Source organism: Octopus sinensis, linkage group LG6 (genome assembly GCF_006345805.1).
Source record: "Octopus sinensis linkage group LG6, ASM634580v1, whole genome shotgun sequence".
Lineage (NCBI taxonomy): Eukaryota > Metazoa > Mollusca > Cephalopoda > Octopoda > Octopodidae > Octopus > Octopus sinensis.
The window spans coordinates 20,283,290-20,304,094 of record NC_043002.1 but is presented as its reverse complement, the minus strand read 5'-3'; the positions used below and the strand labels follow the sequence as shown (position 1 = coordinate 20,304,094).

General features: G+C 36.4%; 1 protein-coding gene across 8 annotated transcripts in view; it reads left to right on the top strand.

The window, feature by feature from the left end:
- The window catches only part of LOC115213106 (tubulin polyglutamylase TTLL5), a 155,250-nt gene that overhangs the window by 85,032 nt on the left and 49,413 nt on the right, over window positions 1–20,805 (top strand). For 5 of the 8 annotated variants that reach the window (XM_036503692.1, XM_029782031.2, XM_036503691.1 and 2 more), the window contains 3 exons: window positions 6,646–7,062; window positions 16,799–16,908; window positions 18,609–18,691. In XM_036503692.1, the coding sequence (XP_036359585.1) occupies window positions 6,875–7,062; window positions 16,799–16,908; window positions 18,609–18,691 (381 nt within the window). In that variant the 5' untranslated portion in view covers window positions 6,646–6,874. Of the gene's footprint in view, window positions 1–6,645; window positions 7,063–13,614; window positions 13,702–13,722; window positions 13,844–14,049; window positions 14,069–16,798; window positions 16,909–18,608; window positions 18,692–20,805 lie in introns of those variants that run through there. The other 3 variants (XM_036503694.1, XM_036503693.1, XM_036503695.1) reach the window with 3 other exon arrangements.

The following is a 20,805-nucleotide window of genomic DNA, read 5'->3' as shown; positions in this document are numbered from 1 at the left end:
CTTCTTGATATACCAAACATTTCAGCTGTTTTCATTATGCTAGCATCTGCCATATGAGCACCAACAATTTGACCTCTTTGAAAGTCAGATTGATCTGTCATTTTAATGAACTTTAATTACCTTTTTCTTCTGATATCAGAAAAGGAACAACAATTTTAGTAAAACATATTAAGGAACACTAATAATAAATAAAAAAACCCCAAATAAATAAGTCTTTGACAATTTTAAAGATATTTCAAAATTATGATGCTAGGTGTTTCCATTATTTTGTCCAACCCCTGTATATATATATATATATATATATATATATATATGAGAGAGAGAGAGGGATGTACATACATATGTACAATGAGTGTTTTTGTTAGCTTACAGTACTGATCTCTAACCCATCCCTTGAATAGGGCTTTGAGTGGGATAGTGATTAAGTCCTGCTAGACTGATTTGCTCTACATCATACAAACAATGCTGCCATGAATCTGTTGTCACAGTAAGTAAAAGCTTCATTGTATATTCCATCATTTCCTTCATTAGCTTAAACTGCTGAGCTAGAATCCATTCCCTGAGTGTGGTTGGCCATGCCATATACTACAGCTCCAGATACTACAATTACAAATTAAGTCTTTAGCAGTTTCCTCATCACTAGGCTTCACATGCTACAGATAACGACATATATCTACAAAAAGACAAACATTTTAGCAATGCTCCTATAACACTGTACATTAGTATTGTATTACTTGGAGGATCAATGCAATGTATTATTGTAGCAGTTACTATCATAAATCTAGTTACACAATAAGCAAAGGTTTTCTCTGGATAGGTTATCTGCAGTCAATTCAGTAATGAACAGAAGTATGAAATATCAAATTACACTTCATTGATGTACTCTTTTACTTGTTTCAGTCATTTGACTGCGGCCATGCTGGAGCACTGCTTTTAATCGAGCAACTCGACCCCGGGACTTATTCTTTTGTAAGCCCAGTACTTATTCTATTGGATCTCTTTTGCCGAACTGCTAAGTAATGGGGACATAAACACACCAGCATCGGTTGTCAAGCAATGCTAGGGGGACAAACACAGACACACAAACACACACACGCATATATATATTTACATATATACGATGGGCTTCTTTCAGTTTCCATCAACCAAATCCACTCACAAGGCTTTTGGTCGGACCAAGGCTATAGTAGAAGACACTTGCCCAAGGTGCCACGCAGAGGGACTGAACCTGGAATCATGTGGCTGGAAAGCAAGCTTCTTACCACACAGCCACACCTGCGCCTATGTACGTACACCATCAAAGGATTGTACCTTCTTTATATAGATATACCAAAGAGTTGTTTGATGTCATTGTGACATAATGTTTAAAACTTGATATCTGACAAAAATAGTTTGATATTGAAAAGCAATTTCATGGTAAGGAAAGAAAGGCAATAATGATATTGTTATTATAGTAATTACAAATGAATTTGGGAAATGAAGAAAATCAGTATCTTGTTCATTTAGTCCTTGGACATAACTGAAGCAATTTCATTTAGCAATAACAGTCAGTCTTTAAAATTACATCCTACTGTCTTCATCAGAAGGGACATTACATTGAACAGTGTCATCTTATTTGTACAAAATTACAGGACAGTCATAGCTGGGACACAATTGATCAGGGGGTCTGATCAATTTGATCTAGGATTAAGCAACACTTACAAAAAACAGAATACATGACATATTTGCTTTTATAATTTTGGTATTAGGAAGGGCATCCAGTCGTAGAAACCATGCCAAATCAGATTGGAGTCTGATGCAGCCCCTCAGCTTACCAACCTTGGCCAAACCGTCCAACCCATACCAGCATGGACAACAGACATTAAAAGATGATGATGATAATAAAATCAAAGTAAATATATTGAATGTGTATATTAATCTAGGGATACATGTATATAGTATTTTATTCACATATTGCAGTTTATGCTTTATATTTTGAACATTTGCTAATTTTTCAAGGATTTTGTTTTTTCACAGAACAATATTCAGCAAGAATTTATTTTAATTTTACACAAGTTTAACCAGTTTCTTTTTAATGCTAAAAATGGAGAATGTCTTCAGTAAATTCTCATTCTTGAGATTCTGCTATAATCTGGCATACTAAACTTGAACTCATTGACGTACTACATTTACAGTTGTTTAAATTTTTACTCAGCAACAGTGACATATCTGATTAAAGAACAAAAAAATATTGATGTTTGACGAACTTAAAGCAATTTTACGAATATGTAAAGCATTGTATAAGGTGTGGATTCAACTTCATGTATTTTGGTATAAAAACTCTCCAAACTAAAATTATATTATCAGCCTATAATTTTTTAAGATAGCTTAACACCACATTTTCTAAATTCTAAAATATTTCATACATCTTTTTTTATTTTTTTCATTTAATGAATATCTTTCCATATTTCCTGCCTTATTCATAATCTTTGAGTTTTATCACCTTTATTTTGGCATTTCACAATAATTGTACTCTTGAGAAAGTCGCTTCGATATGGATATCTTAGATATTTATCCTTAGTCTTTATTCTCATTGTGAAGTAAGGGTTTCCCCTTAATGTGGTATGACTTTAAGCAAGCATTATGGTTTTTAGAGGTCTTTTGGACCATACACACCCCACTCTACCGCATAGTTACAGGTTGCCTCTGTTCTCAGCACCTTCCTATTCAGTGCTATAGATGTGACATCAAACCAAGGGTTGATGTCAGTATCCTTAGCTTGGACTTATGTTCTTTTTTCCCCATATACTGCTACATTAACCTGTGGACAGGCATATGATACACCAGCCAAGCTTGTCTGTTCACATGATTCTCTAGTTTTAGTGACCAGTCACCAGGTCTCGATATGCCCTTTCGCTCATCAGTCATAGTTCCCTCTAACTCCACTTATGATGACATAGAAATTTTCTGTTATTTGCAACACAGAAGCATAATTACTTTCCCCTCAACCTTTCTTAGCTAAATTACTTGAGCAAGAAGGTACTATCTTTCTCATAACCTCTCTCATATCGAGGACCTCCTTGTTACAATGTTTGCAAATGATGAGATGTGGCTGCTGTTGTGATTATTGTTGCAGTTTAGGCTATTTATACTTCCCCGTCTAAATGTTTACAAGATTCTAGTCTGATTTTGTTTAAAAATAATTGTGGGTCATATACTTTTCTTTTGTTTTTTCTTTTTTAGTCAGATCTAATTTTGTTTAAAAATAATTGAAGTGGGGAATGTTTGCTTATCGAGGCTATTGCTATCCTCCTTACAGTGAGCATCTCTTCCTGCTACTTCTGAGGTGGCCATCTTGCAGTGTGAGTAAATATTGCTAATGGCTGATGTCAAATGTATACACTTAAATGAAATGTCAAATCGAAGATTTTTCTACTCCAAGGAAATGGAATGAATTTCTAATTAACCCAAAAGTCTTTGTCATAGTCCAGAATCAGAAATGAAACAAAATAGCTTTTTTTTTTCCCAATAACTAATCATAGTATAACTTATTTTCTTGAACTCTGTGAAACAGGCATTCATGGCAAACATCATTTCCATTGAGAGGTAGATGAAGGGATGCAAAGAAAAAATACAAAAACAGTAGGGGTTATATATAATTGAGTTTGAGAAAACAGGCATGAAAAAATAACAGCATAAAAGGAAATGAATATGGTAATGGGAAAACAAGCACCTGGGGTCAATGAAGGAACTTTACAGATCCCAGTTTGCCTTTATTGCCTTCCCCAGTTGTATTCACTGGCTTACAGGCATATGCTGAAAATATGTCCATTCATCTGGGCCATACTTACCACTCTCACCTACTCAAGTAGGTGGTGGTTGTGGTGAGATGGGGAATACTTGATTAAATCGAGCCCAATATATGACTCTTACTTATGGTTAGTTAGGGATGATTTGGGGTTAAGCTCTAACAACATAATGATGATTTCTAAAGTAGGTTCAAGCCCACAAATTTTGAGTGAAATCCAATATTCTAATGTTTTGGACATTACACCTTTATTCAAGGTGATTAATTATAATTACCTTATGCTAAAACTCAGTTTAAAATGGAGCAGAAATAAGGAAGTATTTTTGCAGGTGGAAGAAATAGCTAATGTAATAATGTTTAGGTTGAGACCTTCACTTTGTCCCTTCATTTTCCTGAACTAACTTGGAAGCCCAATGTGGTTGTTTGATCTACCAGAAATAGCAACCAAATCTCTCTCAAATCCTGTCCTGGTTGTTGTAAAAGAATGAAAGGATGTATTAGATTATGTAGTCCTAAAAAGACAGACTTCATGATTGGAAGGTCTTAGTCAGGGTTGAATTGTTTTGTTTCTAGGTACAACTTATTTATTTATTATTATTATTATCATTATTATTATTGCTTGTTTCCACTTTTTCAAGATCAGTGACTTTTTGTCATTGGAGAAAGTATATATATATTTGCACTAAGAATCATTTCCCATTGCCAACCGGTGGTTGCCACACGCTGATGACGGGTCAATACCCAGAAATTCGGGTCGATGTGTATCACGTCAGGCTGGAGATGGGAAAGATGACTTCCTTTTGCAAATACTGATAGGGCACAGTGTGTCAATAACCAGCTGGAGATGTTTTCCTGAGGCTACAAGCTACAGGAGCATCAACCCTTAAGGGTTAGTCACATTTAGGTGGCAAATATACTTCACAACATCTCCATTGTCTTCCACATTTTGTTTGGGTCAATCTGGTCTGGACTGGTCAATGATCAAAGATGCTTTTGCCATGACTGTCATATCTTTTTTGTGTCTTCAGGATTACATAATCCAGTGTATCTTTTTCGTGATAGTAGGGTGTGATTTAAATGAAACTTGGCTGCTAATCTTAGATAGCCAAGAGACCAGGTAAATGCAACCTCATTTTGCTACATGTTACCAGTCGTGATTCTCACCTGCAGCAGATGTGTCTATGAAACTTTAATGATTATTGGAAAAATAAATATAGATTGATCTAGAAACATATGATCTGTTGACACTCTCTGTTGGAAAATCAATACAGCTGAATTCATTGAATCTCTCTCTCTTTTTTTCTCTGTCTCACTTTCTCTCTCTCCCTCTTTCTCTCTCTATCTCTCTCTCTCTTTCTCTCTCTCTTTCTCTCTCTCTCTCTTTGTCCCTCTCTCTTTCACTCTCTCTTTCTCTCTGTCTTGCTTTCTCTTTCTCTTTCTTTCTCCCCCTTCCCCCCTCTCTACCACTCTTGTCTATCTGTCTATTCTATCTTTAATTGTATAAATCAAAGATCTGCAGCTAGTTAAGTCAATATTTCCTAATGATGAGTCAAGGGTTTATTTCCCACCCCTAACACTGCACTGTGCCTATAACAAAGCCATTGATTTTTGCTGGTTCTAGCTAAATGCTATGAGATATGCACATCACACCACTACCAGCAGTGCGAGTAACATGCAGTTAACAAGTACTTTTTGATAGCTTTGTGTCACTGAGTTTAAGTCCTGTTGTGATATGAGAGAAGGCAGTGTGATGCTGCTCTGGGCCAGACACCACCTCCCTAATGATCTTGGTTAATCTTATTAATCTTACAATCAAATCTGAGAACACTTGGTTTTGATTACTGACTGCAAGTGATGGCTAGTTAGTACGGAAACAGCCCAGCATATGGCTAGACATCATATAGAGAGACCTCTACCACAGACTGATTATGGCCATGAAAATGCTGATGTATTGAGACAATGAGTGGAAGGTTGAGTAGATTACATATTGTAGATGCTGGGTTATCAACTCCTGGATTGTAATTTCATATTCTCCACCAGACGAGACGGAATTTTTTTTTCTAGGAAAATTGCTTAATTTGTTGTTTAAACCCAGGTCAGAGCCTTAATCAAGCAAATGTTATCAAAGACTCACCAGTCATGAAATGTTATCAAAGACATACCAGTCGTGAATACCCTTTTTTTTTTATTATATCTAGACTACATTTTCAAATGCATCTTTCATTTCTTACAATAGTAGTGTGATTTGAGGGAGATTTAACTGCTGCTTCTTGTAGGCTGAGCAACTTTAGTAGTTTTCTAATTTTATTGTGTGTGTGTTTGCAGGTGATAAATAGCATAAAGAATTATATTTTTTAATCCCCTTAGGGTTAGGTTTAAGCTTCAGTTACAAGGTGTGATGCAAACAAAAGATAAATTAATCCGGTTATCCTTCCCTTTGAACCAGGTTCAACACTGGTTCATTTCAGGCAACATTCTTAGATGTTATCTAGGTTAACTGAGACTAGTCTAATGCATCATAGATCTCATATCAGTTTCATTGAACGTTCTAGTTGTTTGATCAACAAAACCCCTTGAATATTTCTCAAACACTTGGTATCCTTAAAGACAATTTTGGCCCTCTAAATAACATATCACTCAAACCAATGGGTTTCCATACCAGTTTCTGTTAAGGCTTTGGTTAACTTGGAAATTGGGTAAGTGCTGAGTATTGGTCCACTTCCTCTGATTTCATAAAAACTAAAATTTCCACTTATGTCTTGTACTAACTCAGTTGACTGTATTGTTTTCCTTTTCTAATTTTTGGCCTTGTTTCAATGCCTAGCAAAATATAAAAAAATTTTTTTTTCTGTTTCTAGGTTTCACCGTCCCTAAAACTACAAAATGCGAATTCCGAATGCAATAGAAACTTGATCCCTTCCATGATGGATACCCAGCAGATATGGAAGAATTGTTAACCAGAAAGTGAAAAATAAACGGAAAAGATAATTTTATACATGCATCCACAGAAGTACACAGACACTTAACACACACACACACGCACACACACACACACATACACACACACGCACAGACACACACACACATATGAACACAGCTGCAGCAAACATGGAAGACGAGGCTGAGGTTAAAATGGCTGAAGATAGCAACAAAGTTGTGGAGTCTGATGGAGAGCCAATGACACCATCTGATCACAGTGATGCTGACCACGATTCTAACACTAGTGATCGGGACGATTCAGATTACCAGTCAGAAGATCAGGAAATTAGTGATGAGTAAGTATGATTTTTGTGTGATGGTGGTGGTGTTGTGTTTAGTCCCAGGTCAGCTATAATGATCAAAAGCATTCCAGCTATGACCATCCTGTCTTCTAATAAGTGTGGATGTGTGTGCAAAAAGTTTTACTTAGATTTACATGAAAATACATGGCTTCATTGAATTGTATAAAAGGCATATAAGCTTGTAAAACTATAAGCACATGGTAGGAAAAATACATTTGTGGAGATATCAAAGTCAGGCAATTTGCATACAACATATTAAGAATGACAAGTAAAATGAAGGCCAGGGGAAAGATATGTGAAAGTAGTGAACTGATGATAGTAGGTGGGGGTGAGGGAGGGAATAGTTAAGGTGCTACAGCAAAGTGCAAGAATGTGGAGCATGTCATGCACACAAGAGGCTCTCTGGATTGCAGTTAAGTGTGTCAGTGACAAAAAGGATTTTGAGGGCTTCTCTGGTTCAGAGATCACAGGGCTGTATCTTTCTCTGGTTTCCTTTACAAAATTAAGCTTTGATCAGAATATCCCGCTTGAGAGGTTGGGAATGTTTTGTTTCCTGAATTTATCTTGGTTCTGGCCGTTTTTGAACAAGTGCATTTATATACAGTATCCTTAGTAATGAATTAACAATCTAAAGATTAGTTGCTTGGATTGTGGTAATTGTGGTCTTGGTTGTTATTGCTGTCATTGTCAAGGCTGCAGTTCTTGCTGTTGTTGAGATTACTTGTATGTTTTATTACTGTTGTTCTTGTTATAGGTAGTTCTGTTGCCATTATTTTTGCTGTTAATTATTATTGTTGTTATTTAAGGCAGTGAGCTGGCAGAATTGTTTGTATGTTGGATGGAGTGCTTAGTGGCATTTCGTCCGTTTTCCGTGCTAGCACGGGTTGGACGGTTCGACCGGGGTCTGGGAAGCTAGGAGGCTGCACCAGGCTCCAGTCTGATCTGGCAGTGTTTCTACAGCTGGATGCCCTTCCTAACGCCAACCACTCCGTGAGTTCAAATTCCACTGAAGTCAACTTCACCTTTCATCCCTTTTTGAGGTCAATAAATTAAGTACCTGTGAAACACTGGGGTCGATGTAATTGATTAGTCCTCTCTCCCAACATTTCAGGCTTTGTGCCTTTAGTAGAAAGGATTATTATTATTATTATTGTCATCGTTAGGATGGCTGTTGTTTATAGTTGTTATGCATATGATTATCATTGTATTAGTGGCTATTATAGCAGGTGTTGTCATTTCTGTTGCTATAGGCATTGTTATCTTAGTGTTATGATTATTATTATTGTTTACTAATGTTGCTACTAGATACAACACCTTGTGCTAAATTGTCTACCTTTTCAGAATGTTTATTTTTGTGGGTATAGCAGAGTAAGAAACCTTGATCTTATTGCTAACTGATGCATAAGGAAAACTTTAAACCACCACACTGTTTTTCTATGTCAGCAATAATGCATTCAGTATTCATTACATTTCATAAGTGCACTGTAAAGATAGAATCATATAAGTGTATTTATAAAATATCACTCAAAGTTCAGATCTATATCTAAGAGATGAGGAATTATGTACATTATTTATTATTATCATTATCATTCAGTGACCTGAATAATAATGATGATATCGAAAAATACCTTAGGAATGAGAACCCAGGTTTGAAATTTCCCCAAGACACCTGATGAAGGCTGGAGGGTATCACTCAAAGTTGTTTAATATTTTTGTAGCACATTGAAATGATCCAGAAGTAAAATGTAAAATCAAAACAGAAACTGCAAAATTGTTCCTGTCTATTTGCTGCTCTGTACTTCAGTTTATGATGTGTATGTACACTGTGTAGCAGCACAAGCAGTCAGTGCCATATTGGATGAGATCTTGTGGCAGCCATTTGCCATCTCCGAGACTGGAGCGGGACCTCACCTGCATCCATTTGCCATGTGTGAGATCACAACGAGCACTCGAGATGGCAAATTGTATATAAGGCAAGACAGAAACAGATTCACTCTCTCTCCCTGCTTCTACGCAGCAGCGCTTGCTGAGCACACTGCACTGGCTGGGCCTGTCTGCATGTTGTACCTCCAGAGGCAATGTGCCCACACTAATGGAGATACAACACCACGCACACAGCTTGAGATGGTTGCTGAGAGCAATACACTTTACCTATTCTGTGAAACTTGTAAATAAACCGGTTGTAAATTGCATTTGTGCTTAAAGATTTCTTTCTTCGCCTGCCGGAGCCAGAACTACATGAAGAACAAGATATAATGGGAGAAGGCAATATTCTCTCGATATCGTAAACCTTGCCTTCCATTATAACAACATTATAACAACAACAAAAATATATACGTCTTAAAATCTGATTTGTGTTTCAATAAATCATTATAATCGATGGCCATGACCATCTTGTTAGTATATTATTTAACATGATGAAGATATATAAAACAAAACAGGAAGTTGGAAAATTTTTGCTATTTATTCACCATTACTTATGTCTCATTTGCTAATAGGAATCACAAAATTGTACATGTAAGAAATTTCCTATTAGAAATTCTTCGAAGAATAAACAATACCAAAAAATATTCCAATTTCCTGTTTTGTTATATAACAACTCTGTAAACAGTATTTCCAGAATTTTCATCTCTAATATGTATTTCACATCAATACAACAACATACTGGATTGTAATACTGGCAAAAGCAATTGTACTTCAAGAAGACACAGCTTGGATTTTACCCTACCTATATAATATACTCTATCTCTCTTTTACTCTTTTACTTGTTTCAGTCATTTGACTGCGGCCATGCTGAAGCACTGCCTTTAGTCGAGCAAATTGACCCCGGGACTTATTCTTTGTAAGCCCAGTACTTATTCTATCGGTCTCTTTTGCTGAACCGCTAAGTGATGGGGACGTAAACACACCAGCATGGTTGTCAAGCAATGCTAGAGGGACAAACACAGACACACAAACATATACACACACATACATATACATATATATACATATATACGACAGGCTTCTTTAAGTTTCCGTCTACCAAATCCACTCACAAGGCTTTGGTCGACCCGAGGCTATAGCAGAAGACAGTTGCCCAAGATGCCATGCAGTGGGACTGAACCCAGAACCATGTGGTTGGTTAGCAAGCTACTTACCACACAGCCACTCCTGCGCCTATATATATATATATATATATATATATTTATTACTGTCTTCTTTTAACATACTTCTTCCATTCTCATATAAGTTGGACAGTTCACTAGGATCCCATGTGTTCAAGAACTGCATCATGTGCCAATGTCTACTTTGACATGGTTTCTCCAGCTGGATGCTCTTTCTAATCTCAACTAATTTACATGGTGTACCAGTGCCGGTGGCACGTAAGAGAACCATCCGAACGTGGCCGTAGCCAGCGCCGCCCTGACTGGTCTCCATGCCGGTGGCACGTAAAAAGCACCATCCAATCGTGGCAGTTTGCCAGCCTCGTCTGGCACGTAAAAAGCACCCACTACACTCATGGAATGGTTGGCGTTAGGAAGGGCATCCAGCTGTAGAAACACTGCCAGATCAGACTGGAGCCAGGTGCAGCCTTCTAGCTTCCCAGACCCCGGTCGAACCGTCCAACCCATGCTAGCATGGAAAGCGGACGTTAAACGATGATGATGATGATGATGATACTGGGTGCTATTTTTGTGGTACCAGCGCTAATGAAATACTCATGTAGCTTGCAAGACTATGACTCCCCTCAGCTGAGTGGGGTTACAGTAGAACTGGAGGCAGCTTTATATTAAGCAAGGAAAAATTAGAGCATGATAAAAGGGGCCATAATGGGGTTTCTTACTGTAGAAATGATACATAGCTGGTCACATTATACAAGAGGGGGTGGGAGTAAATGGGGTAGCGCTGGAAAAAATAGATAAAATAGTAGTAATAGTGTCAAAGTGGACCCTCAAGACCAAAGAAGTTGAAGGCAGAAGGACTGAGTGTAGACAAGTAGTTGGAAGAGTGTACGAGGAGGGTGAGGGATAGAGATGGGTCGTAAGCTGAGGGGATGAATATAATGATTGAAGAACAAGGGTTGAAATGGGTGGGCATATTTAATGGTGGACAAGGGTGAAGGAGTGATTAATGATATATATATATATATATATATATCATCATCATCATTTAGCGTCCGCTTTCCATGCTAGCATGGGTTGAAGGTAAAAGTAAAGAAGAATAGATGATAACTGACAGTACTGAAAAGAGTGTGTGTTGTGTGTGTAATATATATATATGCACATATATGCACACACACACACACACATGCACATACACCGAGTGAGCAGATAAATGAAAGAAGGGCACTCAATACATTTATTGGGAGTTACATGTATGGGTCAAAACAGTTTGATTCAAATTCCATGCTACTTTAAGTTTCCAGTGTAATGCTAGTCTTCAGCCATTGGAATTAGATTCTAACTCCAATGCCTGAAGACTAGCATCATGCTTAAAGTACTAAGAAATTTGAATCAAACTGTTTGATATATATATATCATCATCATCATCATCATCGTTTAACGTCCGTTTTCCGCGCTAGCACGGGTTGGACGGTTCGACCGGGGTCTGGGGAGCCAGGGGCTGCCCCAGGCTCCAGTCTGATCTGGCAGTGTTTCTACAGCTGGATGCCCTTTCTAACGCCAACCACTCTGCAATATATATATATATATATATATATATATATATATATATATATATAATAATAATAATATTAGGGAATAAATCCAAACTTACAGGGAAAAATTAGATTTAGGATTAAATCCAATTTTATAGTATAAATATATTATATTATATTATATTAAATTAGAGATAAAACCACTATTAGGCAAATCAAACAGTGAAAAACATAAGCCAATACATAAAATTAATTTTAAAATATAAAAGTTAAAAATTTAAAAATTATTAAAATAATTTAAACTTATAAATTTTAAACATATATATACAAATATATATATATATATGTATGTATATTTTTATATTTATATATTATTTTGTTTAATTAATTAATTAATTAATTAATTTTTTTATATATAAATATCAAAAGTATTAAAAGTTTAATAAAAGATAAAGCCTACAAAACAAACAGATGTATTAGCTCAGGAAGAGAAAAAGTCTTTTACATTTCGAGCCTACGCTCTTCTACAGAAAGATATACAGAAAAAACAAGGAGAGAAAAAAAATGTGTGTAGTGGCTAACAATAATAATAATAATAACTACTTGTATAACAAAAATGTTGCATGGATGATAATATATATATATATATAGGGAGAGTTTATGAAAAAAAACCAAAAGACGAAGGCAGGTGGTGTACAAAACAAACAGATGTATTAGCTCAGGAAGAGAAAAAGTCTTTTACGTTTCGAGCCTACAAAACAAACAGATGTATTAGCTCAGGAAGAGAAAAAGTCTTTTACGTTTCGAGCCTATGCTCTTCTACAGAAAGGTATACAGAAAAAACAAGGAGAGAAAAAAATGTGTGTAGTGGCTAACAATAATAATAATAATAACTACTTGTATAACAAAAATGTTGCATGGATGATAATGCTAAAAATATACATACTCTACAACAAAATTAAATAGTTAGACTCCAATACGAAGCAGTAATTAACAAGAATTTCATTTTAAAAAATTTACTATGAAAACTTTTAAATCAACTTACATGAATCCACAGGTTTATTAACTGCCTTATTTTCTTTCCAAAATATTAAATGACCATCATTTAATGTTCATATTCTATTCTGGTATGGGTTGGTCATTACATGAAAAAAAATGCTTGCTATGTATTTCATGGTGATCAAAAATGTTGATTTAAATGCTTATAAGATGAATCTTTTTTTTTTGTTCAAGCCTGTTAGCTTTATGCTGGTTTGAGAATACTTGCCATTGAAATATTTGTGCTTTTTGACCTTAGTCTGATATTATACTGACAGAAATAGCCATTATTAACCAGAAAGTACTCAATACATAAAATTTGTAGTATGGAAATGTTTTCCATTTACAATGTCCTTATGCTGTTTTGTTACTTTTCAGATTTTCAAATATATAAATTATATTTTAGTATAGTGTAGGTTTTGTCTGTCCATCCATCCACTGATCTATATAATATCAATCTATCTATCTGTGTATATTTTTTTTGTGTGTATGTCAATAGGTCCCTAAAAGAATTATTTGCTCGGTAAGACATACTTCAAAGAAATATATTTTCTTGCAATAACACACACGCACACACATGAAAACATGCGTGCATGCACACACACGCACATGAGAAATTAAATATTTGACAAGGGAAGAAAAAATTATGTAAGGAATTATAAGGAATTTATAATCCTTATAATTATAAGGAAATTAAATTCAAAATGCTGTAAATTTTTGAGAACTGTTCAGCTACAGAAGTTTTTTTGTTATTGAATTGTAATGAAATCAGTTGTGATGTCACAAACAAAGTAGTCTTATTCTGCAACTTCAAGACTTTTTCTGTTTTCACCATTTTTCCCATTTTCAAGGAATCTGTTCTTTTTGCCTCCACTATGTCACAATGGTCATGTTCCAATTCTCTTTTGATGGTGGCTTGTTCATAAATGTTCCTAATTATCTGCAAGTTCAGCGAGGTAGTTCAATGATAGGTTAGTGTGTTGTTGACTGTAATACCTCATTGCTGATGAAGTATCGCAGTCAACCATGTCCATCCTCAGAGAAATATCAAGTGCTCACTGAGGAGAGAACTGCTTCTGAATTACAAGAAGCTTTAATGTAAGCACAATCCTTGATTTCCCCAATCTATTAGTTCTCTACATCAGTTGGGTGCCTCCCCTTCACTGGAGTTTCATCTGCTCATGTTGGCCAACTATGAAATATGTAAGAAGAAATTAAATCTCTTTTTTTCAGCAGAATTTATACCATAACACCAGTCTGAGAGATCTTATGGAAGTCATGAGTGCTGTCCTCTGAGATTTGGCTGTATTTTTGGCTAGTCAGGTGACCACTTAGAAGCTCTCTCATTGGTTCAGTGTTGTTGTTGCTGTTGTTTAGTTGCAGGTCAGCATTGATTGAGTAGACTTACAATGGTGTGGTGCAGAAATCATTATTTGCTTGGTGGAGTTATTTCAGTGTATCTTTTTTTTTTAAATTTTTCTCCTTCTCTCTAACATTTTTGACATCCTCTTTGTAGTTGTTAATACCACTATGATTGTAGTTGTTGCATTCAGTCACATTACATTAGTCTTTAATCTAGTCTTTAGTCTGTTTACTTGATGCATGAAAGTTGTATATTTTACAGGCAAATAAACAGGAAGTATATATCTTTTATCTTTTACTTGATCTAGTCATTGGGATGTGGCCATGCTGGAGTACCATCTTAAAGGATTTTAGTCAAGTGAATCAGCCCTAGTATTTGCTCTTTTTAAGTCTGGTACTTATTATATCAGTCTTTATTTCCAAATCTCTAAGTTACAGAGATGGAAATAAACAGGCACCAGCTGTCAAGCAATGGTGTAGGAACACACACATGCTCAAGCACACACACACTCTCTCTCACTTACGCACACATATGATGGGCTCCCACACAGTTTCTATCTGCCAAATTCTTTCACAAGGCAATCAATATCCTAGGGGTAAGACTGAACCTAAAACCACATGGTTGCAAAATGAGCTTCTTAACCTTACAGCCATGCCAGAGATACTCGTGTTTTTTCCCCATAAACCATTAGCATACTCAATGAATTAAAATGTCTTTGACAGGAAACCTAAACTGTCTCCAAAACATACTCAGCTGGCAAGGACCTTATTAATTATGGTTGTATGCTTCTCCCTACATAGCTATACAAAATGTTGAAACCCACAGTTATAAGACACTTTAACTAGTTGTGAAAATTCTTTTTTTGAAATTGCTGGCCTTGTGCTGAAACCATTATTAGGTTTGAAATTAACTTAAAACCAGATTACAATGACTCTATTCTTGCAGTTTCATGATACAAAAAAAAATTTACCGCCTTTGATGGTTGTGTGACACTGACCTTGCACACCCAGAATATATGCCCCTTGTTAGTTTTTCATCGTATTAGAATTAGTAAATAAAATATCAGTGAAAGACAGTGTGGGTTTCAATTGAATAGACTCTGCTCACCTTCACACATTGTAGCTTTGTGCTGATGTGAGAAATTATTGTGATTATTGATCGCTATGGTTCACAGAAGCAGTATAGTACTTTTTGGCACTTGTTTGCATTTCGAAGTCTGCTTTTATCTTCATTTGTCAAGGTTGAGATGGCAGAGAGATGTAATATGAATAATATGCTGTGGCAGACTCAATAAACTGTATTCCTCCCCCAAAATCATGTACTCATATGGCAATGTAATTATTGTTACTGCTATTAAATGAGAGGGTGGTGGAGAGGTTGAAACATTGATTCACTACTTTGTTATACAGAGCTTAATTTTAGCTTCTCTAGTTATGTTGGGTTCAAATCCAGTATATATGCTCTTCAGTGATTGTGGGGCCTAAGGCATAGGCTTGTTTTACTTATGCCTAAAGTAGGCACTGTGGAGCATGCACTATGGAATATATGTATATTTTCAGTGGGTATCCATAGTCTTGTTTGGTTTCTTATATAACCTTGCCAAACAATAGAATTTCCTACCAGCCTTGTCTTCAGAGTCTTCTAAACAAACGGAATACTCTGATTTTACAAGGCAATGAGAGCTAGAGATGTTTGAATTGATGGGTTCTGGACAACTGGGTAAGGTTTTAAAGTTTCGGAATCTATCACATTTGTTGTTGTTTTAACTACAAAGAGACCTGGTCGAGTAACCCTATCATTAGAGGCATTCCAACTATGACCATCCTTTATTAAATATATTGGAGACTAGATTGTCCTATAAATCCTTTCCTTTTTTTAAGATGGTAGGGTGTGATCTAAGCAAGGTTTGGCTGCTGTCAACTGATAATATAAAGACAACTTTGTCTATATCATAGCTTTATTTAGTTCTTATTTAAGACACTTATTCCTCTTCAATGAGAAACACTGGGGTCTAAATAGGGATTCTAGGTGATCAAGGTATTATTCCTTGCAGTAAATTGCTGCAGTTGCTTTATAGAATTGATGACTGGTGCCGTGCTGAGTTCAATTCATTCCTACAAGAAAAGCTACCAATTTGAGACCAGGGTTTTGTCTGGGAGTAGAATTCGCCCGTTTATTTTTTTTTTAATATAAAAGAAAACCAAAATCAAGCATTGCAGATCATTGTGGTTTAGAAAGGATTAACTGTAGTGTTTGTTTGTTCTATTGTTGTTGTTAGTGGTGGTGGTGATGGTGGTGGTGTTGCAATTGTTAGTTGTTTAGTCAGAGATCTGTCTTAACTGAGCGGACCTATAGCCAAAGACATTCAGACCTTCCCATCCTCTCTGGCATTGCATACTAGGTCTACATTATCCACTGTCTCTTCCTTTCCAAAGTAGTAGAGCATAATTTGAGGGAGGTCTAACTATTAACTCAAACAGGTTGTCATCATGTAGAGACTCATTGTTGGTTTGCTGTTGCCGCTACTACTGTTTTTGTTCTTTTTTGTTGATGTTGTTGTTGTTATTGTCAGTGTCATCAATGTTGTTATTGATGTTATTGTATTTTTATATGCCTTAGTTCCAGTTTGCTGCTGCGATATTTCATTATTTACGACAACTTCAAGCCTGCTTGTCTTATCTCCTTTACAGTGATGACAAGCCCAATATCAGATGGACTGGCTACAACAAGAAGATCCCAGTCCTCATCTTCCATCCGGAGGCAGTTTTACAGAATAAATGTAGATATAAGAAAGTTGGTGGTAAGTTTGAAATGATTTATGCTTTAGAAAAGTTGAGAATATTGTTGTGGAGAGTGGCATCATGATGAAGCATTGCATGGCCTTTGATTACACACACACATACACACACACACACATTAGCTACACAAAATTTGATGCCAGAGCTCAAGGCAAGATTACTTACCAATATGTAATGAAATCCCAAGAAAACAAAGATCTATTTACAATTTTTATTACTGTCTTGATATATATATATATGTGTGTGTGTGTGTATATGTGTGAGTATGTATATATATGTGTGTGTGTATATATGTGTGTGTATATATATGTGTATGTGTGTGTGTATATATATGTGTGTGTACATATATGTGTGTGTGTATATATATGTGTGTGTGTGTGTATATATATATATATATGTATGTATGTATATATATATATATATATACACACACACACACAATCTGATATGTGTGTGTGTGTATATATACAATTCATCTTCTGATAACTACTCATCTACCGACTTCTATGTTACACTATTTTCTTCACATCCCCCAACACAGAACTGATATCCTCTGCATCAAACTCATTCCCTATCTCTAATCATGTCTTACTATTCTCACATAGTGCTCTTACCTCCACCCTTTCTGCTCTTTCGTCCTATTCTGTACTCTGTTAAGTAGTTTGCATTAGGAAGGACAACCAACTGTAGAAGTTCATTTAGAAAAAGTAGCTAATACTTGAGATAAGGCTTTTATATATTCCTTTGTTCTTTCACTTGTTTGTCATGCTGGTGCACCGCCTTTAGTTGAATAAGTCGGCCCCAGGACTTATTCTTTGTAAGCCTAGTACTTGCTCTATCGGTCTCTTTTTGCTGAACCACTAAGTGATGTGGACATAAACACACCAACATCAGTTGTCAAGCAATGGTAGGGGGACAAACACAGGCATAAACATATACATACATGTATATATATGATAGGCTTCTTCCAGTTTCCATCTACCATTCACAAGGCTTTAGTCAGCCTGAGGCTATAGTAGAAGACATTTGCCCACGGTGCCACACAGTGGGACTGAACCCGGAACCATGTGGTTGGGAAGCAAGCTACTTACCACACAGATGAAAATAACATAACAAAAGCAGTGGCAGCAATTCTTTCTGTTATAGTTTTCACCTACTGATGAAGACTTGGTCGGCTGAAACTTTGAAGTTACTGTCACCATTCTGCTTGTAAAAGTGTGCATGCAAGAGAGAGAATCATGGCCTAACTGTTCAGTTTCCTTTGCAGTCATGAGGTCTTAGACTCAAAAGCTTTGTCGAGCACCTTGGCCAAGTATCTTCTACCATAGTCTCGGGTCAGTGCATGGCTTGTTTATGAAATTGAGTGGAAATACTATGGATAAATTGTTATTCAAATGTCCTGTAGTGCTAAAGATATGTGTCTGTGGAATACTCAGCCACTTAAACTAAAATTCAATAAGTAGGTGGTTTATTGTGTTGATTACAGCTTATCAATGAATCTTCCAGATGTTTGATCAGCACAGATTCCTCTTTTTTTTTTTATGTTTCTGTTTTCAGGTTATCATGTGATGCTTACCCTACATCCATTCTCTCCTACCCATCACACACTGTTTAATTATATAAATGTGTTATGCTTTAATCAGTCTTTTCATTATCATCAATTAATTAATTAATTAATTGCTTTATTTCCGTATTTTTCTAGAGCGCTTCCACATGGCCTTCAAATTTGGTAGCACTGAAAGTCGCATAATACGCACAGTATTGCTAGCCCATGGCTTTCATGAGGTGAGTAACTTATCTAAGTAATCCTAATGAATTCAGACAGCCATCTAAATATAACTGTCAACCCCTCTTTCTCCACAAAACCCTAAAGTTTTCTTAGCTTTCTAATTTTTTTTTGCTATGTTTGTTTGTGTGTCTGTGTGCGGCAGCAGTGTGTGTACATTTGTGTATGGGTGTACTTACGAGAAGTACATCTGATCCCAATTTAAGTGAATAATGAATTATATATTACTCAGTGTAATATACAAGGTCTGATCAATAAGTATCCGAACTGTTGCCGTAGTAACAAAGCTAAAGCACGCAGAGTGAAGCTGCTTGGCAGAGATTGATCTTGACCTCTGCTGTGTGTACGCACTAAGTTTTAAAATTCTAGCTCACTTCCACTGTTTACTGCAGTGCTTGGAAGGAAGGTGTGTAGCGTGTGATCATTGTTTTGACCATGACAGAGTTGTCATGGCGATAACTGCTCAGAGGCCTACACAAAGTTGCAGAAAGTGTATGGAGAGGATTGTATGAACTGCAGACAAGTGTCTGCAGTTCAGACGTTTCCAAGATCACCATTCTGGGATGATGGTTCTGGGAGACCTGCAACCAGCAGAACTGAGGAAAACATCACAGATGTACGTGCTGATGTGAGAGGAAATTGTCGAATCACCAAACGTGAGTTATCAGGGGATATGCAGATTAGTTACTGTTCAGTTCAGTCCATTATCACTGAAGATTTCGGTATGAGACGTGTCTGCCAAGTTTGTGCCAAACTGTTTTCAGTTGACCAAAAAATACCCAGGTTTCAGTTGCACAAGATCTCCTTGATTGTTAAGAATGTTGAAAACTTTATGAAAACTTTTCATAGGCCTCTTAGCAGGTATCACCAAGCTTTTGGCAAAATTTGATGCAGATCCTCTGCTCAGCTTTCCCTGTCATGGTCGATGTGATGTTCACATGCAACACACCTTCCTTCCAAGCACTGCTGTAAACAGCAGAAGTGAAACTCTGCCAGATAGATTGGAGCCTGGTGCAGCCATCTGGTTCACCAGTACTCAGTCAAATCGTCCAACCCATGCTAGCATGGAAAGTGGACGTTAAATGATGATGATGATGAGAGTGAACTGGCAGAATTACCGGTGTTGCATAAAATGACTAATGGCATTTCTTCTTGCTCCTTATGTACTGAGTCCAAATTTTACTAAAGTCAACTTTCTTTCATTTTCTGGTGGGGTCAACACAATCAGTAGTAGTTAAGCACTGGGGTTGGGGGAAGAACTTGTGGATTTACCCATTCCCCTAAATTTGTTGGCCTTGTGCCAAAATTTGAAACCATTTAAAACCATTATCATTATGTCTGGCTTCCTTAAGGTGGCAAGCTGGCAGAATTGTTAGCATGCCAAGTAAAATGCTTAGCGGTATATTGTCTTCCACTACATTCTGAATTCAAATTCTGCTGAGGTCAACTTTGCCTTTCATCCTTTTAGGGTCAATAAATTAAATACCAGTTGAGTATTGGGGTCAATGTAATCGACTTACCCCCATCTTCCCCAAAATTTCAGGCCTTGTGCTTATAGCAGAAAAGATTATGTCTGGTTTCCTTTCTTGTATGGTTTGAATACATATCTTTGTTGCTGTATGTCTTTCTTTATACTTTTTTTGTTAGTGATGAGTATGCTTTTCATTGATAGATACCATTCCTATTTCCAATCAGTTCTCTGAATGGACTGGGTATATTTAATCATACTACCAGACTAGAGGGGCTGTCTGCAACAGGCATAAAGAGAACTCTTCTCTGTATCCTGGTTACTGAATTGTATAGTCTGTGTCTCTTGCATGTGGAGGGGTGGGAAGGTCTGGGTTATCAATATCGGTGGAGGAGTGGAAGGCAAATATACTAACCACAAGCTTTATAGATGTATTTTGCTTGATCTATACAAACATAATTTTCTAAAAATATTCATAGAAAATTTCTAATTATTGGCTGATTTTTCAAAATACATACAAGTAAAAATAACACAATTGTTAGCTTAACTTGTTGAATTTCAGCTCAAATACTGCCCCCACCCTGACACACTCCAGTCTTTGATGCTCACTTCGATAATGGAAAATAGGTTTTGAAAGCTAAAAAA